The 22,596-nt window shown below is 43.7% G+C and overlaps 1 protein-coding gene across 1 annotated transcript; it reads left to right on the forward strand.

Moving 5' to 3' along the window:
• The first annotated feature begins 192 nt into the window (after positions 1-192).
• On the forward strand, positions 193-22,236 carry SENP2 (SUMO specific peptidase 2). The gene is made up of 17 exons (XM_074912104.1): positions 193-316; positions 3,567-3,622; positions 5,238-5,362; positions 6,225-6,300; positions 6,829-6,907; positions 8,896-9,040; positions 9,954-10,057; positions 11,902-11,999; positions 13,217-13,274; positions 14,993-15,056; positions 15,758-15,907; positions 17,250-17,381; positions 17,764-17,967; positions 18,095-18,174; positions 20,038-20,122; positions 20,812-20,907; positions 21,465-22,236. The coding sequence occupies exons 1-17, from the start codon at positions 216-218 to the stop codon at positions 21,525-21,527; spliced, it is 1,716 nt and encodes a 571-aa protein (XP_074768205.1). The 5' UTR covers positions 193-215; the 3' UTR covers positions 21,528-22,236.
• The last annotated feature ends 360 nt before the right edge of the window (positions 22,237-22,596 follow it).

The following is a 22,596-nucleotide window of genomic DNA, read 5'->3' on the forward strand; positions in this document are numbered from 1 at the left end:
TTTGGGGGGAACATCAGCAGAATATTGGGGGGGGGGGGGCGTGGGAACAACAGCAGGACGCGTCCTTAGCGCGCGCCCTAGCAACGGAAAAAACTGCCACGCGCATGCGCGCGCTTTGGCCCCGCCCCCCCGCGGGCCCGCGGCGGCGCAGCCAATGGGAGGGCGACGCGGCGGGCGCGGGCGGGGCGCACTTCCGCCGCGGGCGGCCGGGGCCTATGTACCAATGGCTGCTGGGGGCCCTCGGCGCCCTCCTCGCCGCCGCCCGCCGCCCCGCGCCGCCCCCCGCCCCGCCGCCGCGCAAGAGGCCGCCCCCCAGGTCAGCGAGCCGCCCCGAGGGCCTCGCCCCGCCACCAGCCCCCCCCCGCCGCCTCCCCGGGTGGGGCCTGCGGGACCCCCAGGGCCTGCTTGCCGGGCGCGGGAGCCTGCCCCGAGCTGGGCGCCTCAGCCGGCTTCTCCTCGGCCTGAGGTGTTCGGGCCGGGGGCGGGAGCGGCGTTAGTCGCTCCGTCGCATCCTGAGCTCGGGTGCAGTGTGGTGTTTCGCCCCGGGGTTCCCCCCCCCCCCCCCCCCAGCTCCGGCTGCCCGCCCCTGGGCTGGGCTCGGCCCCTCTGCACGCCTAGAGCCGCGCCGAGGGGCGGCAGGGCTCGCGATGGGCTCCCCCGAGAGCCGTGTCACCCACCGCCCTTATTCCCACCCCGGCACGGCAGTGGGTGAAGCAGACCAGGCTGCACCTCCTCCTCTTCTCCTGGCCCGGCTCTTGGCCCGTGCGGCTGGCCGTGGCTCACGGCCGCTGTCGGTCGCCCTGCGCTCACGGTCACAGTTGTTCACGTGCGATGCTGAGATGATTGTGGGGTCCAGATGTTCCCGATAAATCCGCCGGCAAACCCACCCTCTCGTTCGCTTTCCATCTGCACAGTGGGGGGGGTGAAAAGAAGAAAAGGGGTGGAGACTTGCGGTACATACGTTGAAGTAGCAGAGAATAATTATATATATATATATGGATATATTGGATGGAGGGAAGTCATGGCATGGGGATACGGCATTGGAGTGAAAAAAAGAGGGATGGCTTCCCAGGCGTTAACCATTGCTTGTGCCCCAGAGCTCCCAGTGACAGATGGCTAAGCCATCTCCATGCCTGTCACTTCCATCTTTCTGAAAAGAGCGAATGTATGTGCTGTGTTTTGGAGCGTATGGTTGCTCCCTCTGGGAGAAACTGTTGCTCCGGGAGGCTCCACTTAGTTTCTCGTGTTCCAGAGCGAATGGGAAAAGTGAGCGTCTTCTGGAAAGAGCCAGTTGTTGCACAAGTAGTTGTTTGCAGCTGCTGTGCAGAGCACAACTCCAAACTGAAGACTGTGCCTTTGTAGACACTGCAGGCTGTCGTGTCACAGTCTGACCACGAGCCCCGGTTTTGCTAAGAGATCACTGGAAATGACAGGCGAAGCAGGATGAAATTCAAGTGAAAGTGTGTCAGGTGGCTTCAGGAGCTGTCCTGCTGAAAATAAGTTTTCCAACAGTGCTTTCTAAAATGTGCTGTAAAATGGCAAAGGTGTTCCCAGCTCCCCTGTGTGAGTCTCTTCAAGGAAATCTAAACCACGGGGTGGTGGTTGTTTCTGCCACTTGAGGTTTCCCACGGTAGAAAGATGAAAAATTATGAGCATGGGTGGTGAAACTGGTGGGGAAAGTAGATAAGCGTTAGCTACTGTTGTGCTGCACCACTGAAGTGTGCAATTTGGGGTGGGGGTGGATTAACCTGTGAATACTTGAATTTTTTACAAATTTAAATTATAAATCTTAATGAACTGTCCTCAACACTGGTGGGGGAGGAAGTTTTGAAAAGTACAGAGCCTGAGCGTATATAGGTGTATCCAGAGTTATTGGGTTTTCCTAATACCTTTTTTTTTTTTTTCCTGTATTTGTAAGGAGGCAAGTAAAATGCTGGGTGTAAATAGGTGCTGTCTCCTCTAAAGCGTGGAAGAGGGCACGAACGCATCTTTAAATGGAGAGCAGTCTCAAAATACTTTTATTTTCTGGCCCATTTTTTCAGCATGTTTCAAATATTGCTCAACACCCTGTGTGCTCACCTGTTTCTCCCAGGCCCTTGGCAAAACCCGAGTTGCAGTGCCACAGTTTAACCTTCTTGCAGGGTTGTGTGTTCCTGTCGGAGACAGAGGCAGCTGAGCATAGATTTGTTTTTTTCCTTGCCTTTTGCCCATCCGTGTTCCCTGACCATGCCTGCTTCAGAATATCAAAGATTTCCCAATTTTGAATTACCAAAAGAGAATTAATCTTTTCTTGTGATCAAATTAAGTCTAAACCTTCAAGTGGTTAGTAAAGTAAAAAAGGACAAAACAACACTCTCATAGGTGTTGGGTGCTTTGCTAAAGCTGGAGGAAAAAAAAGCTGTTCCAAACAGTTACTGTAATCAGAGTCAGGTGTTTAAACTGTGCTTATCTCAGACCGAAGCCTGGAGGAGGCTGAATTGTGCTTTATCCCTGGAGAAGACTGATGCTGGAAAGTTTTCATCAAAGAGCAGCTCAGAACGAGTTAGCTCTTGCTAAAAATTGAGCAGGAGGATACAAATATTTTGCCTTCTTCAGTTTTACCTTCTGCAGTATCAAATATGCTGAGTAAGAATGCATTTTTATAGGAATAGATTTGCATTTAACAGCTATCCTGCAATATTTTCTGCCTGACTTTGACAGTAATAGCGAACATTCTTTATATTGTATGAAAGGTGCTGTTAAGGATATCCGTTACCTTTTGTGCTCTTGATGTAAACAGAAGATGGTCCAGAAGCAGTGTTACCAGCAGAGTTTGGGAGCATAACTGTTTACAAGAAATTATTTTGTATAAGAAGAACAAAGAATTCTTCAAAGAATCTTTACTGTCTGTCATGGCATTTTGGAGGCAAAGAGAAAGAAAAAATTAGGAACAACTGTTGCGCTCTGTTCCCAACGTAAAAGTTTTTGCTAGGCTTTATCATGGTATTGACTGATACAATACTTGGACATGCTTTGTAAGAAAGGGTGTAGCTAAGAATTATTTCAAGAAGTAGTTCACAAGCGCTGATTTAACAGTAAGTTATTTAAGTGGGTGTATGTATGAGTTGCTTTCCCACCTTTTATTTCCTGTCCTACTTAGACTTTTCTTTGCAACTCAGAGTAGTGATTTACGAATTTACATGGTTTAGTAATCCCTGGTATGCTTTTTTCCTTGAGGAAAGAAGAAAACTTTACAGATTAAGCAATTTTTTTGGTGATAGGACCAAAGGTAAAACCTTAGGAGGCATTAACACAACAAGAAAAAGAGGCCTAATATGCTTTATTGTGATAATTAGCTCTCTGTGAGCGGTCCATTGACTGGGAGAGGTGGGGGTTGTGGGTGAGGGATGCTCAGCAGTGGCAATTGGGGGTGGGGTGTGTGTCTGAGATGATCCCAGGGTGTTTGGAGGGGGAGACCTTCAGGATATGAGAACTAACTTTGGAAGTTTTGGCCCTGTGAAGAGAGATCAGCCTGTTTGCAGCTTACCTGTGGTTCCAAAACAATGTTCTGTGTGTTTTTTCCTCAGTGTCCAGCCACCTTCAGAAGATCCTAATGAGACTCAAGCAAAAAAGAAAAAATCAGGTATTGCACGTTATGGAAGTATTTAATATTAATATGCCTGATTCTTCTTAGGTTTCATATACCTTAGAAAATTCTGGCTTTTGTACTTCAGCATGGCTACTGAAACTGTGGCTTTTCAAGCCATTCTTTCCATGTGGCCATATCATAGGGCCTAGCCCTGAATGTGATGTTATCTGTGTTGACTGTGGCAGGGCACAATACTTTTACTGCCGGCAGGAGATATCCCAGGTCTCTCTGGCAGTAAGACTATGCATGTCAGCAGAAAGAGTATTTTAAATCAAAGCTGTGTGCTCCCTCCTGTCTCTATTTGCAGTGTACTTCTGCTAGTTCAGAAAACCTGTATGTCTTAGGAAAAAATCACGTAGAATCTGGGATGTGAGGGAAAGTAACTAAATTGAAGGTAACAGGCAGAGAAAAATGGTATTTCTGTGAGCTAGTGAGTGGGGAGGGGGGCGGGGAAAGCTGAACTGAAAACAGAAGAATCTGTTTAGTTTGAATCTGAAAATTTTGGCAAGTGCGTTTTGAAAAGATAGAAGAAGGATGGAGATGCAGCAGAGGCCAGACATAGGAGAGAACAGCAGGGTAGAGAAGCACTCTCTTCGGTGAGGCTTGCTCTGATACCCCCTTCACTAAGTGTTTCAGGGTAGAATTATGCAGCTGCCTGCGGCCACATCAGTGCCTCTGAATGCCAGCTGCGTTGGTCATGATTTGAGGTGGACATTTCCCCTTTTCCATCTTCAGTGATGCAGGAGAAATGATACTCTTTAGGCTGCACAACATTTCCTAGCACAAGTTCTACGAGGAGATGTGGAGCTTCCTATTTACTGCTTGACAAAAGATGCTGCCCCTTATTTAATGAGAGGGGCTGCTGAACCGTTAGTGTGCGATTTGGGCTTGAGCATAAAACAGTGGAAAAATACGTCAAATTGATATCTCACTCCCCTATCCCTCCTCCTTTTAGCAACATGACTGACTCTTGGTAGGAACAATTCACATGTCTTAGTAAGTAGGCCAAATCTGCTTGTCAGAACATAGTACCAACTATGCCCTCATCTGCTAAAATGTCATTCTCTTACCTTCAAACAAATGCTGTTGTCTAATATGATTTAATCTCTAACATAGCCCCTTATTAGACAGCCTTGGCTTGGTGATGTTTGGAAATACTGTCTGAGGGATTGCATGTCTCTGCTGCTTTAATACTGAAAAGAACAGGCTTGGGTAGCTTTGGTTTCTAGACTTCAGTGAAGGGCTTCTCTCATCTAGACTAGAGTGATTCGTAATAAACTGCAAGAGTACATGCATGTGTGGAGGGGATGAGGAGGGTAAATTGCACCCTGTGCTGCTTCTCCAGAAACAGGGATGCTCCCAAAAGCAGGGTGTTTTTGCAGATCTGGCTGGCAGACTCATAGGTTAGTCTTTGAGCTCCAGCTCTGAGAGACTGCTCAACGAGCCAACTAATGCAAAAATCACCACCAATTGCAGTTGGCAGAAGGGTATGTAACTTGAAATGAGTTGCACTGCTTTAGGTGGGATTAAGGGGATGGGCTGTAATGCAAATAAAAAATTAAATGCCCTTTCAAATCGTGTTCTTACATGGCCTGTCTTTGGTTTTTAGATTTTGCCATCTCTGAGCTTAAAGAGAAAGCTTCTGCTGGGGTGAAGTTGCCAGTCAAGGCAACAAGAGAACACCAGAAGGCTTCAGTCAGCCATGCCACTCCAATCACAGAGTCTGCAGGAAAGGTTAGCAAGGATTTTAAAAGTAGATAGAACCTGTGCAAGATGAAAGAGGAAGTGGCTCTCCCTAAGGCATCCGGATGTTGGGCCTGCTCTGAGACCGTACAGCAGCAGGTGGTTCTTTGCCCCCTCTAGCAGGCAGCTCTTGTGTGCGGGGTTTGCCTTACTCAGGTTTGCACACCCTGCTCTAGCACTTGCAGCTGAGGAAGGAGCAAAATATTTGTTGCCTTCCAGATTCTTTACAGTTGTTCAGGTTTGTAGCTTTAATGTGTTTGCAAACTGTTACTCTTTTACTCAATCTTGTAGTTGAGGAGTCAGTATACAATACCTTACAAGAAGAACTGCATACTTCCTCTGGATTAACCTCTTCCTGCTAGATTTATTATCCACCAGTCCAGGAGAGGATTCCTGTAGGACTTTGGCTCTGTAAAAATGAGTCATGAACTGCTCACTCCCTAGCTTGGTTCAAAGGTGTAGTGTTATTTTTCTTATTGCCCCACATGATAAGAGGAATAAGAAACCATCATGCTCTATTATTATTTGTTCCTGAGAATGTTCCTCTTATTTGTACAAACCATATTTTTCAAGGACTAAACTATCACACTTCAGAATGTTTAGGAGCTGACTGAGGAGAACTCAGGGATAAGCTTGTCTTGTTTTAATCACTGTTTGTATGAGAGCCTGTATTAAAAAATTAAAGTGTATTTGTCAGAGATCCTGCAAAGATTTGCATTCTGCTGCAGTCTGAACCAGCAAATCACGGTTGCCAAGTCATAATAGAGCTGACTAAATTTCATGAAGTTTGTGTTTGCTTGGATTCACATTCAGGTCATACTCACACTGGTACTTTTCTTTTTTTTTATTTAAGGTTCAGTTCACTTCTTTTGACTTTTCATCTAAAAGACCAGGAGGGTCTGTGCTAGACATAGAAATGCTACAGATTGGTAAGCAGACATCAAGTTATTAACTAGTTTCTTTTTCACCCTACCTTGTGTACTGTGCAGCTTCACCCCTAGGCCTTATGTACAGATTATTACAGGCACAAAACCTAGGTAGCATCTAGAAATACTTGAGTGTGAAGTCATTCTTCCCTGGCATTGCTTCTGGATCGGGGCCAGGCATTTCTCTTGTCATCTCAGTACAAGAGCTGCCTTGGATGAAGTCCTTCAGTTCTGGTATGTCCACTCTTAGCTTGCCAGAAGTAAATTGTTTTAAATGCTAATTTTAGGTAGTAGATCCTTATAACCTTTTTCTGTTTCAGGTTTAGGCTGCCAATATGTTGTGTGCACAGCTTTCTGTAGTTGCCAATACAAAAATCTGAAAATATCCTAAAGTAACATAACACAAATAATATTACGATGAAATAGAGAAAATGAAAATAATTTATCTTTGTTGAGGTTCTTTTCTGTAAACTCATAAAACTCTTCAGATTCATTTTATAATTACTGATGGTTTATGCTCTTCTCTCGTAGATACAATGCCTTGTGAAACCAATACTTGCTTGCATAAGGAAACACTACCCCTTTCTCATAGGGCAATTCCATGTTCAAGGTAAAAATCCTTCCATTTTCTTTGACTTCTCTGAAGGGTTTTTGCTATCTTTCATGCTTGAACTTCCTCTGTGTTGCCTAACGTCTGTATTTGTGTCCACATAGCAATATTTTTCCAAGGTATTCTGGAATTCCTCCAGGCTGCTGTACTAAGGAAGGTCTCCAGCTGTTTGGCTTTTTTCCTCCAACCAATTTTAAACTTTTTCTTTAAATCCAGATATTTCATAGACACGGGATAAGATTAAATCATTAGATAAAGATTAAAGGTCCAATGCAGGAGGAAGTGTTGAATTTGAGAAGAGACTGAGACCAGGAATGCTTGTGAAAAAAGTTAATTTGACAGGAAAAATAAGTTGTTTTAAAAAAATAATAATAAAAAAAACCAAACTACAACCTTCTCTCAAAAAAACCTCCATGCTCTTTGGCATAAACTAGTTCCTGATTTGATAAAAAGACTTGCCTTTACATTGCATTTGTTTTGAATTATTGCTTAAGGGATGCTGAGGCGGTTTGTACACTTACCTCAGTCAGAAACAGCTGGAAGGAGGAGGGAGTGGGTCATGATGTGATTTGATGCTACTATTTGCCTTCCAGTCTCAAAATTGGCTTGGTCATCTCGTGCTTACTGCAGCGTGGAGGTACTGTGGTAACAAAGTTACAAAGTCCAGCTGGAGGCCAGTCACTGGTGGTGTACCCCAGGGATCAGTGCTGGGGCCAATGCTGTTTGACATCTTCATTAATGGGCTGGACGAGGGGAGAGAGAGCCCCCTCAGCAAGTGCTAGGGAACTGGGAGGAGCAGCCAGTGCACCCGATGGGTGTGCTGCCATCCAGAGGGACCTGGCCAGGCTGGAGAACTGGGCAGGGAGCTCATGAAGTTCAACAAAGCAGAACTGGAAAGCCCTGTGTGGGGAGGAACGGCTCCACACAGCGGGACACGCTGGGGGCTGGCCAGGCGGAAAGCAGCTCTGCAGAGGAGGAGATCCTGACAGACGTCAAGCTGACCATGAACCAGTGCTACATCCTCGTGGCAAAGGCCAACAGCATCCTGGGCTGCATTAGGAATAGCATTTCCAGCTGGTCGGGGTTGGTTATCCTTCCTTTCTGCTCAGGCCACTTCTGGAGTGTTGTGTCCAGCGCTGGGCTCCCCTGCACAGGGAAGATGTGGATTTACTGGAGCGAGTCCAGCAAAGAGCCACAAAGAGAGTGAAGCATCTTTCATTGAGGAGAGACTGAGAGGGCTGGGACTCTTCAGCCTGGAAAAGAGAAGGCTCAGAGGGATCTCATCAATATGTATAAACATCTGAAGGGAGGGAATGATGAGGACGGAGCTAGACTCTTCTCAGTGGTGCCCACTGACAGGACAAGAGGCGATGGGCACAAACTGAAAGCCAGAAAATTTCCATCTGAACATCAGGAAATGCTTTTTTATTCTGAGGGTGGTCAGATACTGGCAGAGGTTGCCCAGAGAGATTGTGGAGTCGCTGTCCTTGGAGATGTTTGAAAACCTGATGGGACACAGTCCTGGGTAACCTGCTGTGGGTAACCCTGCTTGGGCAGGGCTTTGGACCAGATGATCTCCAGAGGTCTCTGCCAGAATGATTCTGTGAGGAAAGCAGCAGCTGTGCTTTGGTGCCAGTGTGCTGGCTTTTAGAAGAGCTGAGGGCTGTATGAATAGCACACCTGCGTGGTTCTTTAGTCTTCCATATTGACTGAGGACTTACACTGCCATGGACATAACATGTGCCTCTGAGTGCAGCTGCGACGTGCAGGTCAAATAATATGTGTATATTCAAGGCAGTTGTTTTGCTTTTCACCTTTACTTCTCTGTACTTTCCCATTAGCCAGCTGAAGACAGCAGGTCTTCATCTGAAAGTCGTAAACATCTCACATCTCTCTCCATTATCTTCAGTGTACATGCTTTACAAAATAGTCGGTGGTGGAGGTGCATATCTGAATGTTCTCTTTTCTTTTGCTGTTGATGTTTTTAGCACAAGCAGGAATGTCAAATACCACATCAAACCTGCTCCAGAGAGCATCTTAACACTGAGGCCACCTATTAAGGAGCGTGCAAAGCCAGAATCCACGACTTCAGAAGTCATCAAAATGGGGAGGCTTTTCTGTACTGCTGAAGAGGTATGCTGGGTGAGAAGGGCACCTTTTGAAATGAAACAGCTTAGGAGTTGTAACAAAACTGTATGTAAACACCAAAGTGGCAGTTGGTAACAGCACAGAGGGTGTAGTTAATGAAGTTGAAGGAATCTTTTGGAAAATCAGCACATAGCATTTTAGTTGCCTCTACATGTGTCATGGCTTGGAACAGAGCAGTGCTCTGTTGCCAAAAGATTAAATTTGAAACCATTTTGATGGAAATGGTGTACAGGGGGAGGACTCTCCAGCCAGTTTCACTTGTAAGTGGACCTGTAGTGCCTTGTCACTAAGTGTATATTTGTTGCAAAGTTGTTTCGCTGTTTTGGCCTTAACCTAGCCCGACTGTGATCTTTACATACCAACTTTAAAAGGATAATGCAGGCAAAAAACCCACTCAGTTGATGATAATTCTTCCTTACAGGACTATTTGAGAGGTGTTTCCCTGTCTTTTCCATCCAGTATCTGAACCAACTTTGGAAAATTCCTAATAAACCTAGTTTACATGGGAGAAGAACTTACACTGGGGTGCTGAAGAAGCAGTCCACAGCAAGCTGTGGAGTATGATTAAGATTCCCTGGGGACTCATAGCACCCAATCATTATGTATATGGACAGGAATGTTTATTAGGCTGAATTATTATGCAAGAGGTGCAGACCACAGCTGAAGAGAAGAAGCCCCCATTTGAGGAAACAGGAATTTTGAGGTTTATAGTGGGACATGAGCTCCTAGAGCAAGGCTATCACAAATTGGAGGTGTGGGAATTCCTGCTAAAGTAAATTTGAATAACATGCCAGTATTTTGGGAACAGCCTGTGCAGTCTGCACTATATCCAGATTACAAACATTTGCTTCAGATGCGGTGGTTCTAATCTGTTTGGTTTTTCCCTCCATTCTGCCAGGATGTTCAGCGAGAAGAAAAGGCAAAATACAAACAGCTTTTGCAACTGGTGAAGAAGACACATCCTAGAAGCTGCCCTAATCCACAGCTGCCAACTTTCCGCAAGTAATTACAGAAACAATAACCATTAACTTTTTGGTGGTAACTTTGTAGGTGTTGCACATGGAAGTGGAGGGGAATTAATCTTTCCTACACTCAGTGTTCCAGGGCAGGTGTTGGGGCAAACTAATTCTTAAAACACTAACACCCCCCTTCAGCTCCCTGCAATGAAGCATGAATATGCTCTGAATGTATATTCTAAAGGTGAAGATTCCTTTGTTGATATGGTTGTGTTTCTGAGACTCCTTTCTTGTCTCTGTGTTAGGAAAGGAAGAATCTAGTTCTTAGTGCTGACAGTGTAACTTCTGGTATAAAAAGCCACAGCACTGGTTATTCTGTAGCACCATGAAAAAGAATTTATCTTCCTCTTGTTTGCAATTGATGAGGTTTCCCTTGGTCTGGAATCCCGTTTTATCTGAGAATGTGATATTTAAGGTAAACACAGGGAATGCCAGAATTTTCTGTGTTCCTTTCCACTCTCCCCCAATTTTTCTCACACAAAATTGTAGGAAGTTTTCTCTTTGCAGTACACTAAGTTGACAAAATCCCACTTGTGTGTAGAGTTCCCATTCCTAAAGCAACCTGCAAAGGAAAACTTGTGTGTAATTCTGATTCATATATTACCAGTGATGAGTATAGTTAACATCTCATAATTGTGTCAAGGGATTGCATGAAGTTAAATACACAAGTGAAAAACACAAAAATAATAGAAGCCATTATCTTAGTGGAATAATTACACTTCAAAGTTGTGCAGAAGGGACCTAATTCTTGTAAAATAGTGATGCCAAGATGGTACTGATGCCTTTCTACGCAGTGAGATGGCAGAAAATGCCATGCTTTCTTGCAGTTTCCTTAAAAAGCTGTGAAACATGGATTGTTACCAAGGTTAGAAAAATCCCAATCTCTGCTCAGTGGTTCACAGCTAGAAAACATGTAAACACATGACTTCAGAACAGCATACCATGATTAAAGATTCTGGTGCATGAAAATTATGTGGAAAACGGTATCTCATGTAATTTTAGGTGCACTGGCAATAACATTTTAGGGTGGGTCAGGGCCCTGCTTCCAGCTTCTAATCTCCCAGTCATTGATTATTGTGGTTTGGCTCATATCTCAGGGCAGACATGGAGCGTGTGAAACAGTTTCAGATGAAACTAAACACAGAGAGTGTTCCTGTGGAATGTGTCTGATGGGCTCCAACTGCTAATGAGCATGTAGTCCCTGAGGTCAGAGTTGAACAGGTCTGAAGTAAAATGTCCCAGAAGTATGTATGTTGTGGACACTGCGTTCTCAGTGTCAGCATAATCTTTAATAAATAGATGGAAAAGAATTGGTCAAGGAGGGTTGTAACAAATGCTGTCTTGTCCCATAAAGTGGCCTTCTCAGATTAATCCAGTTATTTGTAGGATGTGCAAAGAATACTTTTTAAAGAAAAGACAAAAGAGCAACTGATTTGCTGGTGAAATGGTAAAGGAATACAATTTCATGATTGATTAGTCTCTCTTCAAATTCTGAAGAGACAGAAAATTTGACTCCTATATCTTCAGTACACCCAAGTTGAAAGTAGCTGAACTTCTGAATGAACTGCCTCCTCATGAAAATACCCTTTGTATTTTGTCATGAAACCAATGCAGGAGACAGGATGTTTCTATTAAGGGGTTAAACAGCCTAATTTTACTTTACCTATTTCTATTGCTTTAACTATGGCTTCCAACTCTATCATAGACAGCTGTGTATGAATAAACTGTATCCTTTCTAGTGAATCGGTATGCATTGATAACAAATACCATACGTATAGAAATAAAAATTAAAACTGTGATTATTTTCTGGTGTTTTTTGCTGCACCAAAGTGTTCAAGCCTACTCCAAGGAACCGATGATGAATGTGAGTCACCTGGAAGGACAAAAAAATGGAGGAGATGTCCATCCGTATATGAGGCTATGGACCAGTGAGTATCCCTGTGATTCATATCTGTTCCACTTTGTAGATAAGACTTCAAATAGGTCATTTCTTTAAGTCTCAAAGTGTATATATAGATTATGCTAAAAAGATTTGTCAGTGCTGGTGTATCATTAATCTGTATCTGCTTATAAGGAAATCTAAATCAGCCAGCGTGTTTATGCCAGCGTAGCTAATGTCAGCTCTTAGAATGAGGTGAGCTGTCTTTGTAAAGAAAGGAGGGACAAAAAAGAGGGGGACCCACCCCCCCACCCCACCCCCCCAAGCCATAGCTAGTTATTGGCTAAAATGACTTTGTAAGTTTTTTGTTGACGTGAAAAAGTTTGTTTAAAATTGTACTTGAGAGATGATACTGTACCAGCGCCGTCTGGAGCTGCAGAGGTAACTGCACTATAGAGGAGAATGTCATCGTATCTGGCTGTTTGTACTGGGGCAGAGTGGTACATTACTGTGCACCCTTAGACGCCTCTTAACTCAGAGTTGTGCTTATGTGTTACTCTTTAATCCCTTTTTAATGCTATGTGTGACTTTCTGTGTTAGCAGAGCTTCAAAACCAGGTGAGCTAACTGCACAGTACCACTGCTGATAGCATTGGCTTCTTTTGTAGATCACTTTTAGTTAGTTGAAGATACTGTAACTACTGAAGGTGACCTTAGTTGTCTACTGCAGAGTGGGCTAGTTAAACTGGTTTGCTGACAAGCGATTTGCTTTTGTACCAGCCGTGTGTTATAATACCATGCGTATGCGTTTAATGTTGTCCCAGTCTTTTTTTTTTTCCCTTACTTAAATTATTTTTCATCAGTACTACTTTTTACATATCTGTGACTTTATTGTGCAATCGTATGGGTTCTGAAATTATTTCTGAGAAGGTACTAGAGTTTGGGGAAAGCTTGTTTTGTCATGGAAAAATGACGAGCTATTCTTCTGAGCCTGGAGGAGCATCTGGCTTTGCAAAAATCACTTGTTTAGTCAAGCGTGCAATCTAGGATTTAAAACTTAATAAAATCCCTGCTTCAGCTCTTAATACACTCACAAATGATATTCAGAGTTCACACTGTTTGCCAGAGTTTGAACTTCCTAACCATACAGTCATCATTAAAAGTTGGGGTTTTTTTTGCATTCGTGACCCAGAAACCAAGAGCTGTATACATCTGATGGTGATTGAAAGTTGACTTCTTGTTTTCATATTACTCCTTTTCTGTGCAGGTACCAAATGTTCAGATGTTTGCAGCCCACAGTGGCCTCAGAGAAGTGATATGATCAGGTAGAGTCTCTTTTAATCATGGTTCTTGTTTCTTCTAGTTCTGTGTGCCTGTCTCTTGCAGCCTCCAGCAGTGTCCAGAAGAAGACAAACCATATTTAAATCATATTTATTGTCTCAGTGCTGTGGAAGAGGAGTAGCTAGCTTGTGGCTCTGGAGCTGCTCGCAAGCCAGTTGTGTCTCAAATACCCACTAGAGCTGTGCTGCAGGACAAACAGGGTTGTGCTGGTGTGATGTTTTCTGGGTCCTTTGCTGTGGGAAGAAAGTCAGTGAGGGTGAGAGTGATAGCTGTACCAAGTTGTCCTTGGATCTGCAGAATCCATTTTTGCTTTTGAGTATCTTTCTGCCAAACCATTAATGAGCTGACATTTTTTTTCACTTTGAAACTAGCATCCTAAGCATAAGGATTAGAGAGCTTGTAAAGCCTGGTGGGACTGAGGCAGTTTTTGTGACTTACAGGCTGCCTTGGGTTTGAATATGAGACCCAAAAGGAAGCATGCTGTTGGGTTGTCTGCCTGTTTGAGAGGCCGGTGGACTCATTTGCGTTGACTGAGCTGGCAGGGATGTGAGTTCAGATGGCTGTGTGGTGTTGAGGGAAATGGGGTTTTGGTTGCAGTGAGCGCAGCTATAGGGAGAGATTTTGTATGGCAGTCTGATGGACGTGTCTTTCTGCAGTGACCTTCCTTTAAGTGAGAGAGGAGAAGGCATAGATGGGAGCAGAGTTGTGGCAGTCCTGGTTTTTTAGCCAATTTTGTCCCTATTCTTTTCCCCGCTTTAAACACCAGCACTATATTTAGCTGTGCAGCATTGTTCCTGTGCTTCAATTGTCACTGGATCCCCTAAGCTTGAGGGGAGAGAAGGAAATAAAATAACTGGTAGAGTATGATGAGTTCAACCAAAAGGAACTTTTTATTGCCTTTTTATGAAGGTTTATCTACTAACTGAAGTAATTTTACAAGGTCATATCTATTCTTACCATGCTGGACTGAAAGGTTTTAAAGCATAGTGAGTGTACAATACTATGAGAGTCTGTTGTAGGTCTCCCTCCTGAAAAAGGGGATCTTTGGTGACAATGAAAATTCTTGTTTTTGAAGAAGGGACATATCTATGGACAATTGTAATGTCTGTGTATTTGTTTGCTCTTCAGAGTCTACGTGGTTTTAATGATAATCCTCTCCAAATGGGGATAGTCACTCTCTTGACTAGCCTATAGAAGGCAAGTAAACATCCTGTACCTGTCCCATTTTTGAGTCAATGTGCTGATCTTAGTTTCTGTAAGCTAACTAGATTTGGATGCAGGTATAGTTGCAGATGTTCATGTTATACCTTGCAGTGTAACACCTAGCATGCAGTGTTTATCACCAGTAGACCACAACGCACTTGATAGAGGAAGTGCTGGCTGCTTCCCTGTTTTCTAAATAATGAAACCAATAAAGAGAAATAAAAGGGGTCTTCCACATGTAGATGGAAGAAAGTTTGCAAAGCTCCCAGCTCTTCATTCTATCCCAGTCTTGCTGCTATGAAAAAATGGTGCTGGAAGCTGAGATGATGATGTGCCATGTTCATGTGTGCAGCTGAGGCTCTAGTCAGGATCAGCCTTGAAAAAGCATTTCTTAATCCAGAAGGTGAATTCTTGAGCATTACCTAGGACAGTACTGATATGCAGCTCACTTGTCATTCTCTTTCTTTCTCCCTCCCTCTCTCTCTCTCTCTTCTCACAGGTACTACACACCAGTAGAAAACTCTCATGAACAGGGAAACTCAGTGAAACAAGCCATTGCAGGGGTAAGCTTCTGTTATTCATTATTTCACTGTTTAGGAAAATATAGCTGTTTGTGATCAGAAATTTTTGCACTCTTCACTTACATATCTTGTTGAGCAGATAATGTATTTGTCCTGCCTGTTTTTCCCAGGGAAAGCAGGAGCGTTATTTGATGAGTAGCACTATCACAAAGGGTTTCTCGCTGCCATTAATGTTGTTGTTTTTATTAATGTTTTGGGTGTACCTTCAAAATCTTTAGCGCACAGACTTAGTTGAGCTGCAAAGCTGGACTGTGGTATCTTTAGTCTTCTCTTGTTTTGTGAGATAAGAAGTACATCTCTTTGACTTTCATCTCTGGTCAGGACTTAGATCAAAAATAAAATTTTACTCGTGGGAATCAGAAATATTAGTCTTAATCTCAACCTGTGAGATACTTGTGTCTACTAGGACTTGCATCCTACCTACAGGTGAGGCTTTGCTGGGGTTCTTAACGCTAGTCCAAGCTAAAGTGATTTTCTGCTTCTCATGCCTCTGTTTAGTTTTGAGTGCAGCATTACATGGGTGCACAGTTGGAATGCAGTCATCAGTAAAAAGTAACTTTGGAGTTTGCTGGTTGGATGTATGTAGAAAAACCCAGTTTTATACATGAGCAAGATTTTCTGCATTGTCCCCTAGCCAAAAAATCTGTGCGTGCTTGCTTGCTAAATGTCCTTTTGTCTGACAGAAACAGCATGGAGCTGAAGTCTCAGAAGAGTCATTTCTCCAATTGCACCTGGCACCTGTTCTAAACAGAAAATCATCTGTCCTTGGTGTGGAAGAAAAGAAATTGCAAAGCCCAGCAAAAACAGTAGAACACTTTTCTCCACTCACAGAGGTAACTTAAGTGACAGTCTGATAGACAAAACAGAAGGCTGTGAAACAGCTGCAAGGAACTCCATTTATTATGGGTGGTTCTTAAGGCTTTTTGAAAGTTAAAAACTTGTGTTTAACCTGTTACTGAGTGTCTGCAGCTATGACTTCACAGTGCAAGGGTTAGCAATAAAGCTGCTTCTGAGGATTTATTGTGCTACACACACTCCTCCTGCTGTGCTAACCTAAGGGTTTGTGGGGCTTCTGCAACCAGGACAAGATTTAGTCCAGGTTTAACAACAGTCTCCCAGAGCAGTACTAACCTAATGCATACGGTTGTATTGGCTCAGCCTCTTAACCTGTCCTACTGTGGTGATAGAACCTGAAAAATAAGCTCTTGCTGATCCATGGTGTCACATTGCTTGTGGGGGACCTGGGCATCTTATGTGTGTCCTCGGGATCTCAGAGAGTCATGTATGTGCACTGGGTGTGGGTGCACTGCATGTGACAGTGGTCACAGGAGTTAACGTAGTTACACTTCTCAGCAGAGTTCAGATTCCCCTATCGGTATGAAATTTGGCTGCTTTTATTCTTCAGAGTTGCAGTTGTGCTGATCTGTTTGACCACGTCCTTTTTTGCCCATTGAGGATTGACTTGGAAAGGGCTAGCAAATCCAGAGTTTAAAGTCTGCAGAATCATGCTCAGTACCAGAAAAACCAAGTGTTTCTCTTATTTTGCTAGCCCAGATTCAGCCAAGAAGGAGATGCTATTGTAGGTCCGAGTGTTTTGTACTAATAGGCCTAGGAGTTTATTTGCATTCCTTAAGCAGACTTAGGTAGAAACATCCATATTACAACCTGTTGCATGCACAACCTGGACTCAGGTTTGCCTGACACTGGTGTAGCTGCCTTGGTTTCCCCCTTTGCTGTTACTTCAGTTCCATTTGAAGTCCCTCACTTCCAATTACTTTCAGGCCCCTGACTTAGCTGCCTTGGCATGGAGGATGCCTGCTGTTACTGGCTCAAACCTCAGTATTGCGAGGGCTGCAGCATCAGTGGGAAGGTTGTTTGCTGTACTTTGGTTCCGTTTTCAGCTGCTTTAGTGTGTTTACTAGTCCATACGTCTTATATCAGCTTCCTTTGTGAAAAAAAATAGAAGCAAGCCTGGTCTCTAAAGTTTAAAGTTAGGATGCTGAAACAAACCAACCAAAAAGTGCTATTTCTAACTTAACAAAAAACTGGCAAAGCCAGTTGCTCTGTCTCCTGAGCCTGATTTACAGGCCTTGTTTCAGCTGAAAGCTGCCCACAGGTTAGTGTCCTCAGTGCTCTTGTTTCACAAATCTTTCCCCGTTTAATTGTTCATTTCAGGCCATGGAGAGAGAGGTCAGTGCCGCATTTGGCAGAGGTGATCCAGGTGAGATCATGAGCAGTGCCTTCAAACTAAAGGTCACTCGTGAGGACATCCACACACTAATGGACCTTCAGTGGCTAAATGATGAGGTAAAACTACCTGCAGCACAATGAGATTTCAATTCAGCATTTATTTTAAAATAACCCTTTCACTGTGTGCAGAAGACTTTTCAAAGTTACTTGATGAGCCCCCACTGTACCGCCTAGAAATATCAGTACTTAAGGGTCTAGTCTTTCTGGAAGTTACTTTATTTCTTGTATTATGAAGCTTCCAGGAGTTAGTCTAGGTTACTGTTTTTATCAAACTGCAGAAGTAACTGAGTACAGAATTTTCAGAACAAAATCTGACAGATGAGGCTGGAGTTCTCTCACCTGTGTACTTAAGGGTGGCCAGCAAAAACATGTTGCTGTATTTTTCTTTTGGTAAGCTAATGTCTTATTTTACATTTCAAGTTTACTCTTTATGGTACAGATCATTAATTTCTACATGTGTCTTCTGGTGGAAAGAAATAAGAAAGAAGGATATCCAGCAGTCCACGCTTTTAGTACTTTCTTTTACCCCAAACTACTTTCTGGGGGCTATAATGCTGTAAGAAGATGGACCAGAGATGTGGATCTCTTCAATAAGGACCTCATCTTTGTGCCCATTCACTTGAGACACCACTGGACACTAGGGGTGAGTCAAACTGGCTTTTCATTTAGAATTGGATGGGGGGAAAAAACCAGCAAGAAAAGTCATTTAGGTTTTGGGGTGTGTGCAGCACAAGTTTGTGCTTTGTCTAACAGTCACCTTTTAATAACAGGTCATAGACATCAGAAAGAAGACTATCAAATACTTTGACTCAATGGGACACAAAAAGGACGAAATCTGTGAAACTTTGTTGTAAGTAACTGCTCAGTCAATGCTTTTATGTTGTGAATTATGAGGTGGGTTTGGATTTTGTCCCTGTAACACAACTGCAAGTTTTCACATTTCTTGTAGATATGAAACAGAAATATTTGATTCACTTGCTGCGAATTGTGAGACACTGGCTACTTACCCGAATTTCACATCAACCCCTCTACCCAGGGTCTTTTGGATTTTTGCCTGGATTTTGCCAACTTCCCACTCTAGGCACAGACAAAGTGTCACTGTCAAACAAGTGATAGGCCCATGGCACATGTGTACTGACTTTGTTAGTAATGAATAAAACTGAGAGGGAAGGATTTCAGGGGAGTGATTCAAAATACCAACCTGACTGTAGAAGGATTACAGCCTTGCAAGAGCTTTTCAACTCACCCTTCTTTAAGAACTTTCAGGTTGCAACTCAGTAATGTTGGTGTCCTAGGGTATACACACTCCTATTAGTGACCAGCTACACATACTTTTACTCTTTACTGCTTACCTCTTTTATCCTTTTCTTGTACTGAGACCTTCCCCGCCCCCCCCCGTAATGTTGTGAGCTATGTAACGTGCTCCTTCTCAGTTTGTCTATACCTCTTCTATTCTGTTCAGAGTTTTAAACAAAACCACCATATTTCCCCCCAGCCTACCCCAGCAGGCTACCGTCATGTCCTTACTGCATGCTATTTGTGTGACATTCTTATTCAAGACAGATGTGTTGTGGGAAGCTTTTCCAGATGTATCAGCTGGCATGGCACACATCTCAAATGTAACGGGTACAGATTTTCATGTTGTGCAAACCAGCATCCTTAGATGTCTTTGCCACTAATGCAGAAGTAGTAAAAACCCTTAATCCAACAGCTTTGTAGAGCACGAGCAGGAGGGGTTGTTTAGTTTGGAGAAGAGGAGGCTGAGGGGAGACCTCCTGGCCTTCTACAGCTACCTGACAGGAGGGGACAGAGAGGGGGGATGAGTCTCTGGAGCCAAGGCCCCAGCGCCAGGCCCCGAGGGAATGGCCTCAAGCTGCCCAGGGCAGGGTCAGGCTGGCTCTGAGGCAGGATTTCTGTGCAGAAGGGGCTGTTGGGCGTTGGGATGGGCTGCCCAGGGCAGGGGGGGAGTCCCCATCCCTGGAGGGGTTGGAGAGTCGGGCTGAGCCAGTGCTGAGGGATCTGGTGGAGTTGGGAACAGTCAGGCTGAGGGTCATGGTTGGACTGGAGGAGCTTCAAGGGCTTTTCCAACCAAGATCATTCTGTGATTCTGAGCAGCCCCACAGAGACAAACCAAGTGTTGTTTTAGTCCAGTGCTCTCCTGAACAGTTAACAGCAGATGACTGGGAAGAGGGTATAAAGAACAGGTCTGCATCAAATAAATTTTTCCTTAAGAGTCTTATTTCAGCAACTGGTGGCCTGGGAGCTTCCTCAGCTGGAGGTATTAGCCCAGAAGCTTTTGAGTTTTTTCTGGAGGTGCACCTGGTGTGGGGGATTAAGGCACACAGTGGAATTATGCCATTATGCTTCCTTGCTTGGTATTTCTGTTCTTCCTCTGATAACATGTGATTTGGAGGGGTTTTTTGACCTCTACTTAGCAATGAGCTTACACTTTTGTGGAAGTCTCTGTTGGAATTGTTGTTCTCATTCCTGATCATCTGGTCTCATTCCTGACCATTATTTCACAGCCCCTCACTGTGTTTGTAAATTTAAGATTTGTATTTTTTCCTCCAAATGCCTTAAATCAGCTGCTGTGAGGATCCTCTGACATTTTACTGTCCTGCCATTCATCTTCCTGTGATCCTTCAGCAGCTCTTTTTTTTTTTATTGGCCTAAGTTACGGAGATGAAGAGTGATTTTGTTTTGTTTTAAACAGCTATTACCTGCAAGAAGAAAGCCAGCAGAAAAGAAATCTACAGCTGACTTTTTCAGAGTGGACTCTTCACAACATGGAGGAACATGTATGTGAGCACTAGTTGGATTTGAAATGTGAACTGTAACTACTTGTCATGAAGGTCTTAACACTTTCTAAGAAGTCCAAGCCTTTAGAGAAACGGCCATAAGCATCTTGTGTTCTTATGGTACCACCTCAGGCTGTGGGTGGACCAGGAAACCATGCTGGGATGAAATCCTCAAGCAGTGCCTCTCCTTGCTGGATGGATACTTTTTTTTTTCAATTAGCCTGACACATTTTGGTGAATCTGGCTTTGCCCCCCTTTTGCAAGTCAAATTTAAAAACCTGTTTAGCTGCTGTCAAATGTAGGCTCTTGTTTGCAGCACAGATCCTGGCATGTGGCAAAGGAAAGGGTTGAGCTGATGTTTCTCAACAAGCTAATAGTAAAAAACACTATCTAAAGACTCCAAGAAACAGGACACTGCAAACCTCAAGACACCTTGCAGGGAGGAGGTTGCTATCCCTTGTTGGCCTGCCAAGAATTTGGATTGTGACATCCAAGTAAAGGAAGCAGAGGGGAGGGGTGTTGTGCAGTTAATTGGGTCTATTCCTGTGTTTGGGAGTGGTAAATGGGTTATGCAAGGAGTTTCCCAAGTGTGTGGTTAGTGTATTGTTCATGTGGGTAACGTGTGCTACTTCCAAATTGCTTTTCTTTTAAGATAGAAGAAAATTCTCCATCTTCTTTGCATTCATTAGGAAATTCCTCAGCAAGAGAATGGAAGTGACTGCGGGGTTTTTCTGTGCAAATACGCAGATTATATCTCCAGAGACAAACCCATAACCTTTACACAGGTGAGTGAAGGTTATAAACAGCTCCAGACTTTCACACAGATACAAGAGCCAGGGAAGTTAGGCAGCAGCTGTTAATTGTGTCTGGGGCAGGGACTGAGGTTTTGTACCTTTCTCTGGTTTTGGTGGTTGGAACTTCAAAGGGACCTCAGCAGGGCAGAGCTGTCTTCTCCATCCTCACATCTGGTATCTGCTTTCTAGTTGAATCAGTGAGACTTCTCTTGGGTGAGATAATGCAGCCAGCAGGTTTGTGATATCTGGCCTTCGTATCATTTGGAGAAACAGGTTTCACCCTTTGACCAGTTAAGACACTGGTTATTTTCCAACACACTGGTCTTTTATTCAAGTGCCTGTAAGATGCTGTGTGGCCAAGTAAATCTGGTTTGGTCACGTCCCCCTCTTAGGAGCTGTGTGGGTGAAACCCATGTTGGAGCCAAATGGCAAGGGTTGACAGTTCTTGAAAGGAGCTTCACATTAAAGAATTAACTGGGTGTTTGTGCGTAGTTTCTGCCTCTTTCTGCCATGACTTCATATTGAATGGGTTTTTCTTTGCTTTTCAGGATGACATGCCTTACTTCCGCAAGAAGATGGTGTGGGAAATAATCCATCAGCAGCTGCTGTGAGACATGCACTATTAGAGTAACACTGTGATCACCTTGGGGTGACTAACTCTTCTTTTAGTTACTTTTCCAATACTTTATTTGAAAAGGCAGCAGGCACACAAATTTTCCTCTTTAGGCTATGAAGTAGTGGATAAGATTTTTTTTTTTGTTTTTTCCCCGATTTTGGAGACAGTAACTCTCTTTGAAATTAGCTAATGCACCTGAAATGCAAGCCCAGAAAGACTGACTTCACCAAGGGAACGGTTAAGAACAAACGCTGTGAACCTCTGCCACTGGGATGGGTGCTTATACCTCACAGCACACACAGCCGCACGATGCACAAATGGGACTCTCATCTTTGGTGGTCTTAACAGTTGTGAACTTACCTTCTCAAGGACAATTTGCTTAGCTACTGTTTCCTCAAGGAGAGTTTTCTTCTGTTTCTGGAACATCTACGATCTACTTGATTCCTAAAACTGGATTTGTGATGACCATAGCAAGAAAGCATTTACCATCTTTTGATTTGTAACAAATCCATAGTGAAGCCCCTGTAGTTGGGGTTGGTTTATTGTTTGTTTTTTGGTTGTTTTTTTCTGTCTCCAGGGAATTATCTAATGTGAAGAGAGAAGTATTTATTTCTTTTTATTAAAATAATTATTTAACTTATATAAAGAGCCTTACTAGAATGAAATTCTACCTGGTAATGAAATAGAGTGATTTTTTTAAATTGAAAAAACTTGATGTATCTGTGTGTTTTTTATCTCGCCTACAACCTGCAAGGAAGAAGGCTCCAGCCAGGATGAGTATCAGAGCACAAAAGCCTTTAAGCGATTGTCATAATATCCTGTAGGGCCAATCAGGATGTTGTTCAGCAGTGAGATGAGCGAGCACAGTCCCAGTAACACCCCAGAGTAGGAGATTTCTTTTTGGGGTGACTCACTAGACTTCTCAGTAAGACAAAGCCTGTGTGTGCTGCTTGGTGAACAGGGGCTGTCCAGTAGTGGAGTCTCTCCACACAGTGTCGTGGTGAGAGTGTGGAAGTGAGATGAAATGTGTGAGCAGCGATGTGCCGGCCTACAGACGCGTGTCC

This window comes from Athene noctua, chromosome 8 (genome assembly GCF_965140245.1).
Source record: "Athene noctua chromosome 8, bAthNoc1.hap1.1, whole genome shotgun sequence".
Taxonomy (NCBI): Eukaryota; Metazoa; Chordata; class Aves; order Strigiformes; family Strigidae; genus Athene; species Athene noctua.